Below are 23,463 nucleotides of genomic sequence, written 5' to 3'. Positions count from 1 at the left end.
AGAGAGGTGTTTAATGACCGATGTGAACCTAATAGAGGTGTTTCATGACCGTTGTGAACCAGACGTAATCATCATGTACTTTTGAAGACCATTCCTCCATCCCAGTTACCACATAGCTCTTACAGCCCCTACTTTAACGTACCCAACCGTTCAAACCTTTGTGTGTTCACTTTTTGTCTCTACGTTATATTGGAGTTGAATGACATTGAGAAAAGCTTCGTGGTTGAATGTATGTACAATAACAAACACTATGATAGCCACAAACTGAATAAAGCATTGTTTTAACTCTTCACCCGCAACGTTTTTTTTTTTCTTGGGTGCGCACCAGCACACCGTTTAGAACCGGGTTGAGACATTATAGTTGTGAAAGAGGGATAGCAACTTCCATCCAAGCGAGAGAGAAGAACAGGCTCTGCAGTTCTGGAAAAGACGAGACTGAGAAAGCATAAGTCACAGTTTTAAGGAAGTCGTTACTAAGGAGATGAAGACTTGCTTGGGGAGCTGCAGTGTGTGGCAGTCGATATCTGACAATAGTTCCTGAGGAAACAAGAAGAAGTTGCTTTGTAATAAATGCCCTAGACAAACTGGTAAACTGTACATCTCTGAAATGAAGGAGTGGAGCACCAGACAAAAAGATTGTGTTTTGTTAACCTCGCCCCATCTTCAATGTAAATAAAAAATCCTCCGACTCGCTAACAGCTCTTTCTTTGAGTTATTTGTCACATATCTTGACATTAGCATTCATTCAAATACAAAAAGCAATACATAATAGTACTTTCATTTGTTTTCAGTTGGAACAAGTTGCCAATAAAGTACATTTGTCTAGCAGCACAAGCCAAGAGTTTCCACGATAAACTCCACAATAGCAATGACGCTAAACTAAACTGTTGCCAACTAAATTTAAAAAAAAAGTAATGATCTATTAATTTTAATCTCAATTTGTGGCTGTTGATCTCATTTAATCTCATTTATTTTCGCTAGTTAGTTGCCCGATTGTTTTTAAATAAGTTCAAAGCCATAGACTGAAAGACAAATGCTACTACAGTTTTTGAAACATTGTTAGTGCTATAAACAGCAGAGCTGAGAAAATTTGATTAAATCGAAAAATGATCTTACAATTTTTTTTTTTACTTTTAAACTCCAAAAGTTGATCGACACTTTATTCTCGACACCAGAAACACCAAAACGCATGCTATTTATAGTTTTTTCCCGCCATGTATGAACATCCCCAATAGATGATCTACATCGCAGGTTCTATAAAAATAACTAGCTCGCACTTTCTTGTCTAGCATCACAATCACAAATAATTAAATGTTCCCCCCCTCCCTTCTCTCATAAGCTCCTCCCTACGTGTCTGGCCCCTACGTGAGTAACATTTCTTATTTCTGTTTGTGTTATTGTGCCCCCCCCCCTTCCCTTTTTGTGTTGTGTTTGGAGTGTGTCTGGGAAGGGGGAGAATCAGCGGCGATGAAGATGTCACACACCACAGACTTAGGAGATTAGGAAGCAGGGAAACATCTTTTGTCTCCAAACTAAGACCGTCGTAAGCCCCAACTGATAGAGGCACTGAACAACGCTGTGACACGTAGCGGCACGGCTGGATCAACCTGTCTAAAGATATGGTGTCGGTAGAACTAACGTTCTTTTAGGGGCTCTTATTGGTGCTTGGCTTTTAAGTGTGCATTTAAAGCATATAGTGGAGGCAGGACAATGTTAGGAATGTTCGTAAAAGAGCCATATACTAGTATCAATAAATATATATATACATGTTGCTTTGTGCTCCAAGGGCGTCACTAACCACAGAAGTCTATGTTTCCTAGATAGAAATGAACAGATTGAATGACAGTTAATGTCACGATTGACCGCACATTCGGTCCAGGAGGCGTGCGAAAAGTAGGTCCAAAAAAATGTACGTTCTCGATGACCAATGAATAATTAACTCAAGAAGTTTTGTTATTTAATTCAAGCGATCGCATTGAAAGAATATTGGATGAAAGGGTCAAGAGTTCCGGTAGTTTCGGGAAAAAAAATACTATTAAAAAAAAGACTGAAGCGCATATGGTCAGATCAGTTCCAACAGTAAGTCTAGCTTCAATATAATCAGTACTAAAATGAATAAAACCTATACTGTATTTATCCCTTTGATTTCAAATTAGTTTCATCCTTTCTATTTATCTTCTTATTCTTTGGAATACTTTTGAAAGGATTCAACTTCAATCAACTTGTGTCGTTTTATTTTCTAATTAAACGGATCCGCTCCGCGTGTGCTGTTGTATAGAGAAGTGTTAAACAGATTTTCAAATTTTCAATTCTCAAGAAAACAACAGGTAATAGGCAAGTATTTATTTCCCAAGATTTCAGATAGCAATTAGGTGTACAAAGTACACAAAGCCCATGGCAACTGTAGCACCCGATTAGATAGATATAAAATAATAAACTAATGTATAAGCATAGAATAGAATTCAATAGAGTAATTGGAAAAAGTGGCACTGGATAAATCTACAAGGAGAGCGAGCATAAAGGAAGGGCCCCGGTTTGCAGATGCCTTACACAACAGTAGTAGAAAGAAGGGTGAAAGTGCAATGGCGCTTGGTGATTCCCATGATCTACGGTGAGAAGGGTTGGTGAATATTATCAACTATATACACTGTGTCATGGTGGCATGCTGCATGTTTATAGTTGTTTGATGCACTAGTAAAAATGGTTACATGGTATGATTGTACTAGGTGTAATTTTTTTTTTTCAATAATCTGTACTTTATGAAAAATGTATGGACCGAGTTAAAATAAAAACCTTTATACAATTAATCTTGAGTTTGAAGATACTAGAATTCATTAAACATTTGTGCCATGACAAGTTAGCAATACGGGAAGGTGTTTGCAAGAGGAGCGTCGCTTTGTTTTAACTTTTAGATTAGCTCCCCTGTAAAATCAATGTTTCTGACATGACTAATGTCCCTTTGAAATGAAGTCGTATGAGTTATTGTAAACAGGGATAACACAAACAAAGTCTATTCCTAGATACCCCCCTCCCTCTCTCTCCGTCTCCCACCTCCCCGTGTCCCACCTCCCCGTCTCCCACCTCTCTATCTTCCAGCCTCACCCCCCCCCCGTGTCCCACCCTCCCCTTTAACAATATTTCCGTTGCATCTGTTACCCCGTCGAAATATTAAAGATTGAAAGCAGCATAACCTGAAAGGCTAGCGTTCAAATCTCAAGCGTTTAAGTTGTGAATTCTAAATGTTGACTCAATTTAGAAAATAAATCCTACAATCTCCACATTTCTACTCTTAGATTCAATATTTCTAATTCCCGTTTTTAATAAGAGATCTACTCATGAGGACAAAACCTGGAAACAGTTGAACCGAAACAAAAGGGGAGACTTTATTGTTCTGCACAGGGAATAATATAGAAACTGAATGGAAAAAAGATAATTGGTTAATTGGCTAGTCGTCGTGTTGTTGAAGCTTTGAAAGGTCAAAGTCAACGGTTGAGTTGTTTCATAGATGTCAAAGATGAAAAGACTTGAACTTATGTGCTCTGGTAAATAACGTAAGTGTAAATGATACCCAACCAATCAATAGCGACATTGTGACTGCTCCTTTCTACCACAGTAACGGATATATGCTGTACCAATAAATAGTTGTATTTATAGGTCAATACAACTTTCAGAAATAAATAAACTATACTTTAAAAAAAAAAAAAAGCTTTTATATAGTGCTTAGAGCACTATGACCCAATCTTTGTTTGTGAACCAGTTGGCGGGGGGGGGGGATCTGGGAGGAGGTTTTCCGTGCTACCTTTAGGCGCTCAGTAAACACAACTCTACTCGAGTCGGGTGTCGAACTCAAGTACCCTAGACAGATCGTGAAGCCCCCTTATTAGGCAATCCGTTTAAGCCTCTCGGCCACACATCCCTTAAGAATATCGGAGACTATTATTTGTTTCAGGCAATAATTGCAACAGCTTTTTATATCATTGAATGAAGTTCAAGATTGTACAGCTGTATTAATTTTTTTTTTCTAAACAACTGTCTGTCTTTCTGTCTGTCTGTCTATCTCTCTCTGTGGTTGTATTGTGTTTGTGTGTGTGCGTTCCAAATGCACTTGAAAAAGTCGATGACTTCAAAGGCTATTATGTCTTTGAAGTTCTAGAAGTATCTAGCTCTCTACGACCTTAACAGTTTTTATTTTCAACATTTTATATCTGAATACTAAATTTCAATGACTCGACAAATATGTTCATTTCCTACAGCTATGTTAGAAGTTAAAAAACATGTAAAAAAATAGCAAAGAGATAGAACACGATATTAAACCAGTAGCCTTGACTGGACAAAAAAGCCAAAACCCCCAAAAAACTGCTTAATACTTGAGAAAGGAATATCCTACGAAAAAAAACTATAGTGCTATACAAAATGAGGCTAGATGGTGGACACGCACTAACCTGAAGATCTAGGCCTACCAATTATATGAAAACCAACCAATAGTGTTGGAAATAAAAAAGAACAGACTTTGTTGGCGAGGTCATCTTGGAAGAATGTAAGAGAACAGGAATAAAATAGTATACCGACAAAAACCAAAAGGCAGGCGACCCAAAGGCAGACCTCGAATACGATGGATGATGATGTAGAGGTAGATCTAGGAATTCCAGCCTGGAGACAAAAAGCTCAAAAGAGATAGGAATGAAAGGGTGTGTTGAAACAGGCCAGAGCCCTCCAGAAACAGACCAGAGCCCTCCAGAAACAGACCAGAGCCCTCCAGAAACAGGCCATAGCCCTCCAGAAACAGACCAGAGCCCTCCAGAAACAGACCAGAGCCCTCCAGAAACAGACCAGAGCCCTCCAGAAACAGGCCAGAGCCCTCCAGAAACAGGCCAGAGTCCTCCAGAAACAGACCAGTGCCCTCCAGAAACAGGCCAGAGTCCTCCAGAAACAGACCAGAGCCCTCCAGAAACCGACCAGAGCCCTCCAGAAACAGGCCAGAGCCCTCCAGAAGCAGACCAGAGCCCTCCAGAAACAGGCTAGAGCCTTCCAGAAACAGGACAGAGCCCTCCAATGGATGTAGCTCAACTGGTAGGGATGTTAGGAGTGCTTTTTTTTCTTCTCTCATTATAATGTATCAATCATAACTGACATTTTTTTTCTACAATCTTTCAATTATTATTTGAATTTGTATCTTTTGTTTTCGGTTGTTTATTCTAACTTTTTTAAAAACAAATTCATATTAAAGATAAAACATACAATATTTTGTTGAAAAAAAATAATATGAAACCAATTAACAACCCGGAATCTAATATGAAGACACTCGAAATGAAAATAAACAAAAACAGGAAAAGCAACGTCTTGGAGAAAATTAGTCAATAATTGAGCTCATTTATTCCATGCAAGAAATATTCATATCTCCAAGCTTGACTTGTAAACCCGGAGAGATACGAGCCCTTCAGAATTGCAAATTAAAATATGTCATTTGTATCCCGTTCGGTGAATCGAAGGCGGTGTGATGTCACCGAACAGAGGTGGACACTGAGGTGTGATGTCACTGGGCAGAGACGGATACTAAGGAGATGTGATGTCTCTGGGCAGAGGAGGACACTGAGGTGTGGGTGATGAGAATGAAAAAAAAGTGTGTCTTTTACATTGATTATCAGTCTTCTGTGCACCAAAAGTTGTCCGGTATTTGTTTCAATAACGCTCACATTTCTTTATAGTTTTACCAAACACTACATTTCCACTTAGTTTTGTGACAGTTATTTATACAAAGCCAACATTTCCTGATAGTTTTACAAGAAAGCCAACATTTCCTGATAGTTTTACAAGAAAGCCAACATTTCCTGATAGTTTTACAACAAAGCCAACATTTCCTGATAGTTTTACAAGAAAGCCAACATTTCCTGATAGTTTTACAACAAAGCCAACATTTCCTGAAAGTTTTACAACAAAGCCAACATTTCCTGATAGTTTTACAACAAAGCCAACATTTCCTGATAGTTTTACAAGAAAGCCAACATTTCCTGATAGTTTTACAACAAAGCCAACATTTCCTGATTGTTTTACAAGAAAGCCAACATTTCCTGATAGTTTTACAACAAAGCCAACATTTTATGATTGTTTTACAAGAAAGCCCAAATTTCATGATTGTTTTACTAATTTCCTGGTACTTTTTTAAACAAAGCTTCAATTATCCGATATCTATTGCAATGGTGATTTTCAACAAAGCCCACATTTTCTGGATTTTATTAAAGTCAACCACTGACTAAAATTGAACATATTAAAACTTAAACTCGAACTTTCGTGTCCATAATTCTACTTTGAAAACTTATTCACTTACTTCTTACAAACATGAAATTCTATCCATTATTTTCTTTTGAAGTGATCATCAAAACCGTCATAGAATTGTTCTGCTCCTCATCAGGGTGCACCTCTAACACTCCTCTGGAAAGGTTAGCTACAGCCGCCTTCTTACAATCCTCTTTCTTTGTCTTTCTATATTTTGTTATTTTGTCTCTTTCAAGCATTGAATTTTTTTTGTTTGCTGATACAAATTCATATTATTATAGTTTCGAAAACACACGCTCAAAGTGACTGAATCTAATGCTCCAAAACAGACACACCGACACACATACAAAGTGAATGATCTTAATTCTCTGAAACATACACACCAACAGACACACAAACAAAGCGACTGACCCTAATGCTCCAAAACAGACACACCAACACACACACACACACACACAAAGGGACTAATCCTAATGCTCCAAAACATACACACCAACAGACACACACACAAAGTTGCTGATCCTAATGCTCCAAAACAGACACACCGACACACACAAAGTTGCTGATACTAAAGCTTCAAAACAGACACACTGACACACACACACAAAGTGACTGATCCTAATGCTCCATAACAGACACACCGACACACACAAAGTGACTGATCCTAATGCTCCAAAACAGACACACTGACACACACACACACACAAAGTGACTGATCCTAATGCTCCATAACAGACACACCGACACACATAAAGTGACTGATCCTAATTCTCCAAAACAGACACACCGACACACACAAAGTGACTGATCCTAATGCTCCATAACAGACACACCGACACACACAAAGTGACTGGTCCTAATGCTCCAAACCTGACACATGAAATGCCAGAAAACAACAAAACAAGCATGGCATCATATCTAGACACATTTCGATCAGATCCAGGGGATGTCCATCTGTGTGTCCACTTCCATTGAAAAGACGCTGTCCTACTAAAACCACACTGAGAGGTGATGTGGTGAGATAGTGAAGAGAAGGAGGGGGGATGTACACTGAAATATAATGAGAAATGACCAGATATTAAGTCCACCCCCTCATGTATGATAGAAATATGAGATGTTTTCAACAATAACGGGAGTGGAAAGGTGAGACAGGTGTTACAAAGATAGAAACTGTACTCGATTCAATACACAGATTGTATTTCCGATACGTTGATCCAGCTAAATATAAATTAGAGCTGCTAAATAATGAATTGCTAAAAAAAATATATCTACAATTTAAAAAACATGCAGGCTTATAGAATTTTAGATTAATTTGTTATCAACGCGAACAAACAAATCAATAATTATTAAGCTTAGAAGATAAAGTATTTGCCCAATAGAACTCAACGAATATGATTGATTAATAATGCTAAAAAAATGTAATTCATAAAGTAACACTAATGATACGAGTAATCTGAAACATAAATGTGATCTTAACTCTTTCTCTCCGTAATTATTTACCACATTCTGGTGGAATCAACGTTGGGATCGTCAGTTAGGAGAGAAAGAGTTGTAAATGTCACTTATAGTCTGATCTGTTAAATATTATCAGGGTTCTGTCCCAGAAGTATGCAGATTAAACACTATCCAGGTTGTGTCACTGAAGATGTGACGGATGAATAAGTGTGTGTATGTACAATCTTTAATTGTTCAGTTCATTGAATGAGAAAACGTCCGGAAGTATGTAAGTTGTAGTTAGGACAGTTGACTGGGATGATTTTGCGAATAAAGTTTAGGTTTGGTCATATCACAAGAGCTCCATTTATTTATCTGTATAGATCTACAAATATTCTCTTTCCGCCCTAGCCTATATAAAAAAATGACCATACAAAGAACAACAAACAAATGTAACGACAGCTGCTGTCCGCATTCAGTGCTGAGTGTCACTCGCACTGCCCCTCTCCAATCTAGATTCGCTTCGGAAACCAATGTTTTATTTATAAGGGATTTGTTTTAAAGCAAATTAAAAATAACCTGTTCAAAATGTGTACCAGAGTTGAAATAATCTTTGTAATGACCTCAACACAGTCCATTTGTTTACCGAAACATCAGTTTGACCCATGGGCTGCAAAGCGTGCGTCTGGAGATTAAACAATGAACACCAATGTCCAGAACATGTTCAAAGTTGATCAAAAGAAGAAGATTGAACTGAATTCCTTACATGCGCTTTAGATTTAGTTCTCATCTGCTACTCGTGGAACGTAAGGCAGCAACATCTATTTCTCGTCTGCTCATCTCTTAAGCTAACTATTTAAGTTCATGCTGAAGGAGACTATGAAATTTTCACCTGTCTGCCTTTGATCCACTCTCCCAATATTTCACTTCACCTTTCCTTCAGGTGAGAGTTCAATTAATTAGTAATTAGTAATTTTTAACGCAAATCATGAACCAAGCGTCGCAAAAAAGGACTTCTGAACTATCACCTTTGACTATATCGACATGAATGATCTGTTAGTAGAGACATATCATTTTGGATAGTTATAAATAAAAAGTATATATTAAATAGTATTAAACAGAACTACCTCCCGTCAGGCGACTGCTATAATTATACCATGGAGCTATACCAACAGAATGATCACCAACTTTCGAAAAATTCCACGCCTGCATTATCTCCCCAGCCAAGCGAGTGAAATACCGACCTGCAATTCTTTCCATTTGGTTCGCTGACATTTTGTTCTAATCCTGCTCAGCCTTAGGCTACTCCACTCTCATGCTATGCTCACACATTGCTCTTAGGAGACATACCACAATGACTTCACCCGACTGTAACCCCACCAACAAAACTGAATGCTTTTAAGTGTCATTATGTTCACTAGTATTGACGATGTGGTCCGCTTAGTTTTCTTCTAGATCTCTGCTGTCGTGCCCCGGAGCGGAACAGAAAAGAGATAAATACTAAAAAGTTCATTGGTATTCACAAATGTTCATCGTAGGACTAAAATAATTCTCAGATAGTTTTATCATAGGTAGTAGTGGCCGCGGGAAAAATAATTTTCGCATCAATTTCAAATCTTTTCGATTTAAGATCCCAATTCGATTGGGTTCCCGTTTGATATAATTGCATCGCTTCATGGGATCTATAAATAATATCGACTTCATTTTCACTAAGCAGGGGGAGGAGTTGAAATAAGTGGAAGAGCCAGAGATGGAGTGACTTCTATGTATAGAGCCAAAAACAGTGTAGGTCTTCTGAAAGGTACATTCCAGGCCTCATCGTGATGCCCTCGCGGAAACGTCTGATAAGGAAGATGGATAGGCTAACGGGAATGGAAACGTCTGATAAGGGAGAGGGACAGGCTAAGGGGAATGGAAACGTCTGATAAGGGAGAGGGACAGACTAAGGGGAATGGAAACGTCTGATAAGGGAGAGGGACAGGCTAAGGGGAATGGAAACGTCTGATAAGGAAGATGGATAGGCTAAGGGGAATGGAAACGTCTGATAAGGGAGAGGGACAGGCTAACGGGAATGGAAACGTCTGATAAGGAAGATGGATAGGCTAAGGGGAATGGAAACGTCTGATAAGGGAGAGGGACAGGCTAACGGGAATGGAAACGTCTGATAAGGAAGAGGGACAGGCTAACGGGAATGGAAACATCCCCATTTTGCCCCCAATGCTAGAACATGCATTGCTCGTGGAGAGGATGAAAAAAAGATTGCGATAAGCTGTTCATTTCGCCCTGACGTTCTTCTACGTGGGCCGTACGCTTGCGGTGATTGCACTTTCACGGTTAGTGGCGTACATTATAGGAACACGGAGAAATCTTTCATATGTTCGGGCTCGCTCGAATAAGGGGTCGATGAAAAGCAAATCCTTCATTCCTGACCTCTGGGAAAAAGCCTTCCCTTAGGTCAAAGGTCATAAAAGTGTGGAAGTTCGAACCTTAATGAACACTCTACAGAAGTCTGAACTACATTGCAAAGTAACAACACCCAGTTCAGTGGCGGAAACTGATTTTACATCAGGAGCAGAACCAGAAACTTTGTGATTTGTATAATGTTAGAATAAAACAAGTAATATATTTAAATAGATATACTTTTTAATCAAAGAAAGCCTAGATTGAGTGACATTGCATTAATTATTATGAATCAATCCTGTTATTATTTTTTAATAGATTTAGCCTAACAATAATAAATGTGTGCAATTGGAAATATTTCTATTTGTTGTTTTTTGTTTGGCTCAAATATTTCCTGCTTATAGAATGCTCAGTACGCTATGGTTCAATCACTTTTGTGGATCAGTTGGGGGATGGCCGGGAGGGGAGAGGAGTTTCTGGAAGAACATTTCTTTTCTGCTTTTTCAAAAGCTTATTTTAAAAATTGCATTCATTCTGAACTCAGACTCGCAGTATGTCTAGTTTAACTTAAAATTTAATTTAAAATTTTAGCGAATGACATAATTCTCTTCACAAGTCTTATTTAGCCGTAGCTTAGAACATTTTCTATATGAAGCAAAATAATAAATTACGACTTATTGATTAACTAATTGGTTAATTTTTTTTTTATATTGATTCGTGTGTTTTCTTCGACAATAAACAATTGTGCAAAACTTTCAACTTGATCCATGAAAGTGAGGTGGAGAAATCACGTGTGCAAGATTGGTATCAGACAGACACAGTCAATATAAGCTTTTTTTTTTACAAAAACGATGCACATATTGAACACGGACTGGCATTATACTAAAATAATTTGTACAGGCAACTTTCACAGCGGTGAGATTTTGTTTTTGTTACTGTCGTTTGGAAGATGATGGTGAAAACTCAGTCTGGTGCTTTAAGTATTAATGTGTTTCCATTATTTGTCATTGATAGACAAGATGGGACTATGTTTTATTCGTGACAATTGAAGTTAAAAAATAAATAAATAAATAAACACCATTGACAATACTTTTTGTTTATACACAACTGGGGTGAAGTACTTTTGTGTAGGTCAAGAAGGGAGATAAGAATGGATTGAACGGCTCCTTACGATACAGAGAAACATTATTCATCTGTGTACTTGAGCCATCAAATCTATTTATTAATCACCGCAGGGCGCGTAGACTGCTTCTACAAACTTTACAGCCGAGGTATTTAAAGTTCCTTATGTAACATTTAGTGTCACAAAGACACACCGTGAAAAAATAATCGATATATCTATATATGTGTATGGCACGTGGTTATGTAATCAAACTACCGACTTTGTTATACGTCATTTTAAACTGTTACGGAATATCTTGAAATTCACAGCTAAAGGGTTAAAAAAAAATGAAATTTAAATAAAAATGTTCAGAGAAAGCCTCCACCTCCTCCCCCTCCTCTCCAACATACCCCACTCCTCTTCAAAGAAAATTTATAAAAATCTATTACTTCTATTTTTGTGCAATAATTTACTTTTTTTTTTTCTTTCGACTTTTTCAACATTATATTTTTGTTGGTATATAACTAATGTACATAACTAATGTATATAACTAATGTATGTAACTAATGTATGTAACTAATGTATGTAACTAATGTATATAACTAATGTATATAACTAATGTATATAACTAATGTATATAACTAATGTATATAACTAATGTAGCTGCTATACATTTTTCACGGCCAAATCCCAATGATTCTTCATTTTAAGAAAAATCTTTTTTTTTTCTGTTTGGTCAAATTAGTATTATTTATATTATTGTTACATTTAAAAAAAAAGAGAAAGAAAAATATTATTCTCTATGTAAACATATTTCTTGGGGAAATGGAAAAATACATGAAATTATTCTTGCTGGTTTGATTCATAAAATGTTGCAAAACTAGCAAATAAACAGTATAAACAAACTTTGATCTAAAGTTTTACCTGAAGGCATTCAATCTGTCCACTCCTCCACATTGTGTACTTCGTTCTCCAACGAGGGAGGTACATTTATCTTTTTATTGTCTCTACAACCTTAACCTCCACACACACACACACGCACACACACACGTACACACACTCTCTCTCTCACACACACACACTGAATTATTACCACACAGTCTATACTGAGACACCTCCTGCAGAGCATCAAACAAAAAACTAATGTAAAACTGGGATCCCTTTAGATCAACGTTTGCCATAAACTGTAGCCTTCCCATTGCTAATGGTATTTAGTGATGTCATATTGAGGCGCAATTCTGGTCTCGTCTGCTGTCTCTAGTCTAGTGTCGATGACCGGAGAACTCTTCTATTCTATTTTTTATTTGGGAATTTTTCATGTATAAATATTATTTTTGTTTTCCTCTTGACAATTGAAAAAAAAATGAAAATTTTCCATTGCAAGTATTTTGAGGAAATATTTAGAATGAATGATGTCAATTCAAGGTTTTTGAAATGTACAAAAGAAAGGAAACATTTTTTTTGTTAAGATGCTGCCTGAAATAAAGTTCATAGTGTCAAGGTCATTACGCAAACCTCAGGAAGAAAGCAGACGAGAGATGGTTAATGTAATATTTCAAGGCGATCAAATGAACAAGCTTTCTATTTTTGGCTGAAAAACAACTATTTCATGATTTATGATTTTAAAAAAAAGCAAAGACACAATTATTTTCTACTTTTGTCTTCACATTATTATGTGCTTTTTGATTTATCTGAAAACATCGGGCAGCTAATGACTTCTAATCACTTACAAAGGTCGGAGGTGGGGGGGGGGGTGGAGTGGACACATATCTGCGACCGTAAGAAAAGTTTTTGCCAAACAGTACCAAAGAGAAGTTAAATAGACTCTAAGCGGGTAAAGACTGCGCCAGGTGTGACAACTTTGTTGGTCGTAACTGGGTCACGTGAAATACTGCACTTATCCTTAATCTCTAGGCTGGAAGTCAATATATAAGTATTCTGAAGTCAATATATAAGTATTCTGAAGTCAATATATAAGTATTCTGAAGTCAATGTATAAGTATTCTGAAGTCAATATATAAGTATTCTGAAGTCAATATATACGTATTCTGAAGTCAATATATAAGTATTCTGAAGTCAATATATAAGTATTCTGAAGTCAATATATAAGTATTCTGAAGTCAATATATAAGTATTCTGAAGTCAATATATAAGTATTCTGAAGTCAATATATAAGTATTCTGAAGTCAATATATAAGTATTCTGAAGTCAATATAGAATTATTCTGAAGTCAATATATTAGTATTCTGAAGTCAATATATAAGTATTCTGAAGTCAATATATAAGTATTCTGAAGTCAATATATAAGTATTCTTTCTTTTTAAATAGTCACATGTCCCTAACCCTAACACAAAAACTACGTTTTCATCTAAATAAAGAAAAACTTCTCTCCCTGGCCGGTGCAGCTCAATTTTATGATATCATGTGTCATTAAAATTTTTCTATTAAAAAAAAAACAACAATTAAAAACAACGCGAATGGAAGAGGTAATATATCGCCAGTTGCTCCTGTCATCTAAGAGTACTTAGAGTGTTGACACGTTTTGTTGGCATTCATACAAAATTGTAATAGATGTTATAATTAGACTTTGAAACAGTTTGGTCTACAAAGAAGTTGTCAATAACAGAGTGAACTCACCTTGTGTGAAGAGGAGAATTAAAGATTGAAAATATCTCATTTTTTGAACTGTGTATTTTAAGAGTTGAAAGATTTGCTGTCCCTCTGACTTTCAGTTTGGAGCCTTAAAAGTCAACAAGTGCTGTCTTGAGCTATTGTTGTAAACAATTCATCTTCATGGTTCCCTCTACTGAAACGCACACAGTGACCAAATGTCCAGAGACAATGTGTACATCCAAAACTCTTATTGCTGTTTGGTCACTCCGCATCCACACATTGAACTAGATCCGATTTTCTTTTTCAGCTTCTTGTGACGATTTCATGAAACGAACGAATGATTCCTAGCGCAGTACGCTTCATGTGAAGGTAGAAGTTTAAACACTGCAGTCACCGAGGAAAGACGTTTTTAATTCCCCATTCGATCACTGGGTTACTTCCACGTGTTGAGAGAAACTCTCGTGGATTAGAACAAAATCTTCAAGCTACCTGCAAAATAGAAAGAAAAGAAAAAAGTTACATTTCCCTTTATAAAGAGAAGATTATGAGGGTTTTAGGTTTAAGTCCTGATAACAAGTGTTCTGCTTGTCAACGCATTCAATTTCCTCATCATCATTTTAAAACCAAAGTTGAACAAGTGATTCCGACCAAAATATAATTGACTTTGGTCTCTTTTGTAATTTGGGTTAGCATAAGGTAACTTTAGTACGTAAGTATGGTCAAATATAAACTAAGTAAAACGTATCTAATTTGCGTAGTTGCTACAGATAATTAAAATAAAAATCTCATTTTCAATATATGACGCACTAAATCGCCTAAAACTAAAAAGTTAATTAATATAACATGTAGGCCAGTGCAGATTTGTTTTTTTTCAAAACAAGGGCGGATACTGTTTACAAGCTCGTTTACTCTGGACTTATAACATTTTAAACAAATTGCACTATTGATAATTTGTTATGTATAGCTTTATAAACAAATTGTACTCTTAATAAATAATTGAATCTGATGTGTTTCAGTTCTGACAAACACGTCACAAAACAACAAGTTGCATTATTTGAAAACAAAAAGTCAAAGGAATATAGAGACATTAATTAACTAAATGCAACAAATCTTTGACAAGCTCATAATTAAATTATTCCTTAATTAGTTAAATAATTACATTCTTTCTTTTTATGTGCTGGCATAGTTGGAATTAGATCTGAACTATATAAGCAAGAATGTCAACACAAGTTGCCCCACCCGTCCCGTTCATTTACTAGTCCTCTTGTTAGCTTGCAAACTCTTTATGGTTTCAGAGTGGGCTGACGCTGGGTGGACACTGATTTCGATAACGGCTCTAACGATTTTAATAGTAATAGTAATAATAATTTTAACAGTAATTTGACAGTTCATGTATATCTTTGGGAAAATAATTACTAGCTAACTAGCTACACAGTGAAAACATTGGTTTGACCGTTGTAATTTTTCAAAATGTAATCATCTTAAGAATGAACTTGGTCCCTAACCCTTGCATTGTTTCAAAGGCGTTATTTTTGAAGTGTACGAAAATGTTATTGGCCCCTCGAAGAACAATCAATACATGTACATGCTGGAACAGTTGCTCACTAAAACATTTCATAAAGCGATGTTCACCTTTTTTTTATTATGAAAATTTCTTTTAACATAAAACAAGACAAAGCTATTTTGGTGTCTTCGATGGATTTAAAACTACTTAAGGTCGTATTGGAAGTCTGGATAGACTTCAAATTGACAGTTGTAATGGTCTGCTTAAATTTTAAATGTATTCTACTCCTGAACGCCGCTCTGCAAGGGTTCTACTTCAATCACGCAGCAAGACAACTAAAAGGACACAATAGCCTTGCAAATACTTGAGTTCTTCTGCCATTCAACAGAGGAAGTTTAAAAGTATAAATTGTAGAAAACTTCTTGATTGTGTTTCCAAGTTGTAGGCTTCGACAGTAACTAAAGGCATTGAATTTCAAAATAGTCCCTTGTTCGAGTGGGATGTGACCATGTATGTAATGGATGAGATACTTCACGTGACTCAACTGGAAGCAATGAACAACCACATTGACCGTGGGCTATGAACAATTTGAGACCCCCTTGTGTTCAGAAGTCTGAGCTCCTCCCACCTCTTGACGAAAATAAAAAAACTGATCTCGTTTTGTCAACGTAAGTCAAGTATAGTTCCCCCTTCAGACATTGCGATCTATGGGGCAGATGATGTAAAGGTCATCTGTTCATGTGTCCCAAGGTGGTTAACCAGGTTGCCATGTGACCAGCACGACGACCAACCGACCTTACCTTTCCCCACCCAATGTCAGGCACGCATAACAGGCACCATAACAGTTGGGTGGACACAGAGGCACCCCGAAATCCAGAAATTTAAAATCCAAGTCTTTACCAGGATTCGAACCCGGAACTCTCGGTTTAGAAGTCAATCACTTTACCACTCAGCCACCGCGCCTCCCTTGTCAACGTATATATCCTGTGAACTGTAACGGTGAATCATAATTTGGTGGTACTAATGAAATAATCTAAATTATCCGTTAACAAATGTGTCTTGAGCGTTATTGTCATTGAAAACGAAACTAAATTTGTTTCAAAACTGCAACTCTGGAATTTAATAATTTCCGACATCTATTACTTCGTGCATCTGTTCTAGAAAGAATAATTCATTATTTGAATGATAGCAAAAACATGATATGAACTATTTATGTTTCAATACAAGAAACAATTGAGATAGGTTTTAACTTACCTCGAGTCTCACTTTCAGATAGGTTTTAAAAACCTTTAATGTATGTCTTTATATTTAGGGACTTAATAAGCCCTGGATAGTGTTTATGAACTTAAAGAATTTAGAGTTAAGTTGAAAATTGTACAAGGGCTAGGTAAAAGGGCAGTGCTAGTCAATATGTAGAAGTGTTAACAAAACTAAAATAATGGATTACATTTGTTTCAGTTGGCTTAGGTCAGTGCATTTTCATTATTGTCGCAATACACATGATGGAAACTGAATTCCTCGGCTAAAGCTTAGACCAACCAAGCTACCCAAGTAAAGCTTAGAGACCCCAACCAAGCTACCCAAGTAAAGCTTAGAGACCCCAACCAAGCTACCCAAGTAAAGCTTAGGGCTCCCAACCAAGCTACACAAACTAAAGCTTAGACCAACCAAGCTACCCAAGTAAAGCTTAGGGCTCCCAACCAAGCTACCCAAGTAAAGCTTAGACCAACCAAGCTACCCAAGTAAAGCTTATGGCTCCCAACCAAGCTACACAAACTAAAGCTTAGACCAACCAAGCTACCCAAGTAAAGCTTAGGGCTCCCAACCAAGCTACACAAACTAAAGCTTAGACCAACCAAGCTACACAAACTAAAGCTTAGGGCTCCCAACCAAGCTACCCAAACTAAAGCTTAGGGCTCCCAACCAAGCTACACAAACTAAAGCTTAGGGCTCCCAACCAAGCTACACAAACTAAAGCTTAGGGCTCCCAACCAAGCTACACAAACTAAAGCATAGAGCCCTTATTTCTTGGAGGCCTTCCCCCACACAGACACCAAACAAATTGACAGAATCTTAACTATAACAACTGTAATTACTTATATGTATGTGAAATGTACTTTCTGCTGTAGTTTGGCTACAACATTCTTCTACAAGCTTTTCATCTCTTTGATAGCAAATTTGCGAATGTGTTTGTCGACATGTTAGCCTATATCTAAATAAAAGCATGGCTATTCAGATTTGAAAAAAGAAAAATTACATGAACCATAACAGTGATTCAATAAATATTAAGAGTCAAAGATTTTTTTTAGAAAATTCCTAGGGATATTGGCTTTTGTGAAAAGTTTTTTTTTTCATTTTTTACATATTTGAATATAATTGCATCCTCCAACAGGACGACAGGGAATGGCAGACGAGCAGGGTTTGAATCCTAAAACATCGAGACTACTGAAAGACAGCCCGGAGCGCATGCCACACGACCAGGGAGCCAAGATTTAAGATGGACAATTAGAGCCTGACGCAGAGAAATGTCACGTGGTCTAGTTCATTTATAAATTACGACAGTTTCCAGAATTAAAATAAAATGCTGGCACTGGATCAATTGTTTTCATTTTTTTCCCCCTTTCAATATTCGGCCTACACTGAAAGGTCTTTGGATAATCCTTTAATCAATGACCTATTATCAGAAGGCTATAAATAGAACAAGCTTTGGCGTCAACAGAAGCACAATGATCCAGGTATGGTGTATTGGGCAACAAGGCCGGCGCTAGTGACAGTTGACGCCCTACAACACACGGCCAACTGGAAGGCCACTTAGGGAACTAGGCTGATAAATTGTCATATCGTCAAGAGGCTCTCGGCCAATATTGCTTTCAGCAAGTGCACTCTTGTTTCTTTATCGTTCTTTCCAGCGTTTTCTCTTTACCTGCCTCTTTCTCTCTCAGTCTTTACAATGCTAATATCAACTCACTCTGTCTGTCTGTCAATCTGGTACAAAGTTTGAACATGTTTTTTTTTTCATATTTTTCAATCTCGGATCAAAATCTCAAGGAAAAAAAAATCAGAAAGACACAAAGATAGAAGCAAATTTCTTATTCCTTATGCTATGCTCCTGCTTCCCTAGTGCCATTAGAGAATGGAATGGGTTGCCTGAATCAGCCAAGATAACCAACGACTTAGCAGAGTTGTTTAAGTCGTTGATTAACATGCATGACCAGATGTCGTTTTCAATTACACTTTTGTTCAATCAACTATATCAACTGCTTTTCAATCTGCATTTAGTTTTGAATGTTTGATAGAACCCTTTTTTTGTTATATCTCCAATATATAAAACATCATGTTTTCTTTAAGTAAACAAAGAAACAGTAAAAGAAATGATTTTTTGCTGAATCTTTTTGGTAAGCAATAATCTTTGTAAAAATAAACCAATAACTTAATAAAACACTCAGAACCACTCAAAGATAGAGTTACATTTATTTAGTATGTGTCCTCCTTCAAACGACAAACGTCTTTGGGACTTCCCATAGACATGAAATAAATGACTGGGCATTAGATATGGTCACAGCGATGTTGCCCACACAGCAATTTCTCCTTTTCAAGCACGACATGGCAGGGTTCTGCCAGAGTGTGCTGTAAGATGCCTATGGGTCGCCGGCTTCTGATTTTTCCTCATGGTTGACTTCCGAAGCCTTTCCCATGTTTGGGTAAAGTTCCAAGCAACAGTGGTTTGAATTAAGTTTCCCCAGGTGAGTAGCCAGCCAACGCTATCTTGTCCCTCTCGCCCGAAGATTACAGGTTTGGGCGCCAATTACTCGCCTATACACTTTCTCCTGTTAGTAATCAAGTTCTGCCGGGCCCAATATCTGAGCCACACATTTGAGACTCATGTCATAGGACGCATTTTATAGGAGTGCTTATTTCCATTACCACCTTCGGCAATGACAACCTTACGGAACCAAATATTTAATAAGCTACAATAAATTTATATAAAAAAAAACAACTCTTCCCTGTCAATTGTCATTGGAGCATGACACGAATTGTCAGAATCAGATGAGAAAACCTAAGTCTTAATAGAGCTATTCAACATGATTGACTTGAATAAAACATAGAATGTACTCTTTTTTTTTAGGAACGCATGTAACTTCTAATAAGATATTGTTACATAAAACGAAATCTCTGTAAGTGCGGCATGAGACTGAAAGACCTACATCTACTGGCTACCCAAATAAAGGGGTATGAATGGAAATCACTGATATAGATTATAGATGATACATTTTGATTTTTTTTTTCTTGTTGAGTGCCATGACTGAAAACGCGCTTCCCCAACAGAAGAAACGGAAGACTGCACGAGCTTGATAAAGTCTCTACCTGGGGCGCACTCTGCACAAATAGTAAGACCAAAAAGAAGACATTTTAAAATAACGCAGATCATGTGACAGATGATTATGTGACATTCATTCTTAAATGACATCCTTTCATAAACACCGTTTGACCAACTTTCTGTAGTTCCAGCAGAGATAATGCGAAGTTGCTAACCAATAAGAGGCACTTGGGAATGTTTGAAACGAATGTATATAACTGTGATAGAACTGCTACAATACTTCTCCCATTGTTCTAATTAAGACAGAGTTTTTAGATAAGGATTGTTTATCTATTGTGTCTTTCCAGTAAGATAAGTGTATAAAGTACAATTGTAGATCTATCAATATCATTTTCTCAGATACCTCGGACTTCAACTTTTTCGCCTTCATTTTTAATTGTAAGCCCATGAGAAACATTCTGTTCAGAACGTGTTGTATTACAAGGCTAATATGACTTTGAGATAGATATAAATAACCCAAAGAAACTTAATACAACTCTCTGGTAACACAAGACAGTGTGTGTGTACAAGTATTACACGAGGGCAACATTTCTTCCAGGATGTTAATTGAAGCTGATAGAACTCTTCACAAAAACAAAAATTCTGTCGTCAGAGGTGGAGCACTATGGAGAATGGTGTTGTAAATGAATGAATGGTTGCCTGGTCGTGTGGTATGCGCTCTGGACTGTCGTCTCAATAGTCGAGGACTCGAACCATCCCTCACCATCCTGTGGGAGGTTTGAGCTGGGATGTTGTCACAGTCAAAATAATTAACTTATTGGACCTTATTGTGCTTTAGTGAATTCTATGAATACAAAGCGTAAAAATGCATATAGTGAACATGAGTTAGGTATGACCGGACGTGAAGTCATGAGAGATCGAGAGTTTAAGTTAGCTACAGAAGTAGTGAGTTGTAGTTGAAATGTTTTTCTTGTTGGAAATGAAATGATTGGTTGAAGTTTGTCAGTTGAAGTTGTTAGTCTTATGTGAACTCAATTAGTAGGCTAAGTGTGATAGGAAAGTATTTTCAGTGAAGCGAGAAGTTATTATGTTCATCAACATCTTCATGAAAAGTGGATTGATATCATGGAAATAAACTTCAGATTCTAGAAGCAGTCTTTCTTATTTACATGTCGCAAGTAGTTCCTGTGACTGTAGTCAGTTTTCTACTGCTGCTTATGCATGGCAAGCCAATGAGAGAAATGTCTACGAGCATCCTACAAAATTAATGTCATGATTATCAATTATAAATCATTGACAGATGTAATAACTTTCTGTTCTAAAACCAAACACCCGAAGCATGTAAAACAAAACAATGGACGAAGTGTTTCACTGGACTTATTCTGATTTTGTAAAGAATTATTTTATAACTAAGAATATTTGATTAATTTCAAAATAATTAAAGTTTTTTTTTCTCTAAACGCATTCGTTCTGGGCTTTTAACACTCAAATCTTCCTTTTCACTTCCTGTATACATTTCAGCCACTGTTTACTTAGGTCATTACTTTACCTAGTCCTAAATAATTTGGAACATTTATAAACTATAAAATTATAAAGTTAAGTTGAAAATTGCTTGCAACTAATTTTATTTCAACAATACTAAGAGGATAATTAATAGTAATTAGGCTAGAAACACGTTTACCCAGACTTATCAGGCTTATCCTGACTTCTCAAGCTTATCCTGACTTATCCACGAATTAGTTTTGTGACGTTTGGAGCGCTATTCTATATTTTCCTTTCTGTTTGTTAACTTCTTCTATCCGCTCACATTAACACACGTATTTATCTTCTGTTCGCTCCGTCCCGCTGATCTACTTGGCTGTGTCGGGGCATTTGGAGTTTCGGACCACAATAATTAATTCGATAATTAATCTTGCCACGTATTAAAAAAAGGGGAATCCCCTGGTAAGCTAATATGATCACTGAGCTAATTTGTTAATAGCACCACTGAGTAATGGGGGACATCGCTGAGCGACGGAGACTTTCCCTAAACACACAAACATTAAGAACTTTATTTGGTAAGTGTTCATTTATACTGAACTTCTACTAGCAATACCATGTAGCTAAACGGCCGAAGTACAATCCCCCCCCCCCTTTGTTTTAAAACTTCTTTTAAACTTCAATCGTTAAAAAATAACACAAATAATTAGAATGTCACTATAAACCATAGAAGCTTTAAGACGACCAAGTACAAGCACAGAGTGACTAATATACTAGAGAACAAATTGACGAGCAAGAACGTCACTACTACTAGAAATGGCTTGGCCGTTCTAATAGTGCTAAATACTTTCGGTTTTATAAAACTGGAGTGACACTGACCTACATGACATGACAGATTCACTAGATAACCACATGTTTTTGTTTGCTTCTTGAAGTCTTCCACCCTAAGGTTGTGTCTAATCAGGAAGGATGGAGGCCATGGAATGCACAGCATTTATAAATCTACAAAGGCGAGTATGTTTGAATAGTCTCCACACTACTAGAAGTGATCAAATTACCTTCATTGGCAAATATGACAGAAACGATTTCTCTAAACCTGAAAAATACAGATATTGATATTGGATGACAAACTCAGACAAAGGCCATGAGATTTGCCAACGGGAAGAAAAAGTGTCCATTTAAAATTTCACACTTTGCTGCTTGGTTACAAGATAGACAAGTCTGAATGTTAAACATGACTCAAAGATGGACACCTATATACTGAAATAGAAGTCTTTGCTACCGCAATACAGGACCGAGTTATCTGGAGTGCTACAGGCAAATATCGAAAGTGCGGAAAGTAGGCGAGTTGATTAAACGCAAAATGTTGAGGATGACTAGTTTTGTTAGAATGTACACCATAGGTCACCATGACCAAGTTGAACATGTTAAACAAGAAATCTGAAGGGATTTAAAAAATAGTTTTACAGTCGTTTTGTTTTCTTCTTTTCCACAGTATTGAAACAACAACAGCAACACTAAACTACGTAAGACTTGTACATTGTGAGATGTGTACACTGACCATAAGTACACTTTTCTCTTCGCATTCAAAATCATAAACAAGAAAAACATAACACAAAGCTGTCGTTGTATCCATTAGTTTGGATCAGTCATGTCATTACATTTGTAAGAGGTCTAGACCAACAACAAAAGAAAGAAAGGGATATCTGGGTGAATTCTACGATAATGGCTTTTTAAAAGCATTTGTGAAAAAAACACTAAAGGCCTGAATTCAGTCTCGTGTTTCGAGTCTACTTAAGACGACATACTAACCACTCTGCTAGTGATGTGCTTATGACAATAGAAGATTGTATAGTTTTCTATGGTTTGTTTCAAATTTAATAATAAATAATTATCAATAGTTAATTAACTAATTGGTTACTTTTAAATAATTGATTCTTGTGTTGTTAGGTAAAAGAAATAATTGCGCAAAATTTCAGCTTGATCCGAGATTGGGTGATGGAGATATGAAGTGTAAAAACTTTCACAGACAGACAAACAGACAGATTGACTTGATATAAGCTATGTAAAAAAATTTATGATTTTCCTTAACTATTTATGTTTCCGCCTATTTATCTTCATCATTTTCACAACTCCTCAATCTTGGGTACGTATACCCCTGGGAGTAACTAGATGACACATATTTTCTATTACTGAAGATTTAAAATATTTTCACTGTATATAAAAATGAAAGAAAGCGAAACACGAAGGGACGAAGGGGAAAAGGAGAAAAAAAATGTTAAGTAACAGCACGCGTAACAAACAAGTGTCGGAAAGAAACAGACAGAGTTCCAGTAACAA

General features: G+C 36.7%; 1 protein-coding gene across 3 annotated transcripts in view; it reads right to left on the bottom strand.

Moving 5' to 3' along the window:
• LOC106065110 (lachesin-like) overlaps positions 1 to 23,463 on the bottom strand; it is a 150,276-nt gene that overhangs the window by 115,937 nt on the left and 10,876 nt on the right. For 2 of the 3 annotated variants that reach the window (XM_056025081.1, XM_056025067.1), the window contains exon 2: positions 13,847 to 14,311. In XM_056025081.1, the coding sequence (XP_055881056.1) occupies positions 13,847 to 13,886 (40 nt within the window). In that variant the 5' untranslated portion in view covers positions 13,887 to 14,311. Of the gene's footprint in view, positions 1 to 13,846; positions 14,312 to 21,325; positions 21,427 to 23,463 lie in introns of those variants that run through there. The other variant, XM_056025074.1, reaches the window with a different exon arrangement.

The sequence above is a fragment of the Biomphalaria glabrata genome, chromosome 1 (assembly GCF_947242115.1).
Source record: "Biomphalaria glabrata chromosome 1, xgBioGlab47.1, whole genome shotgun sequence".
NCBI classification, from domain to species: domain Eukaryota; kingdom Metazoa; phylum Mollusca; class Gastropoda; family Planorbidae; genus Biomphalaria; species Biomphalaria glabrata.
The sequence above is the reverse complement of the archived record's forward strand: the minus strand, read 5'-3'. Positions and strand labels throughout refer to the sequence as shown.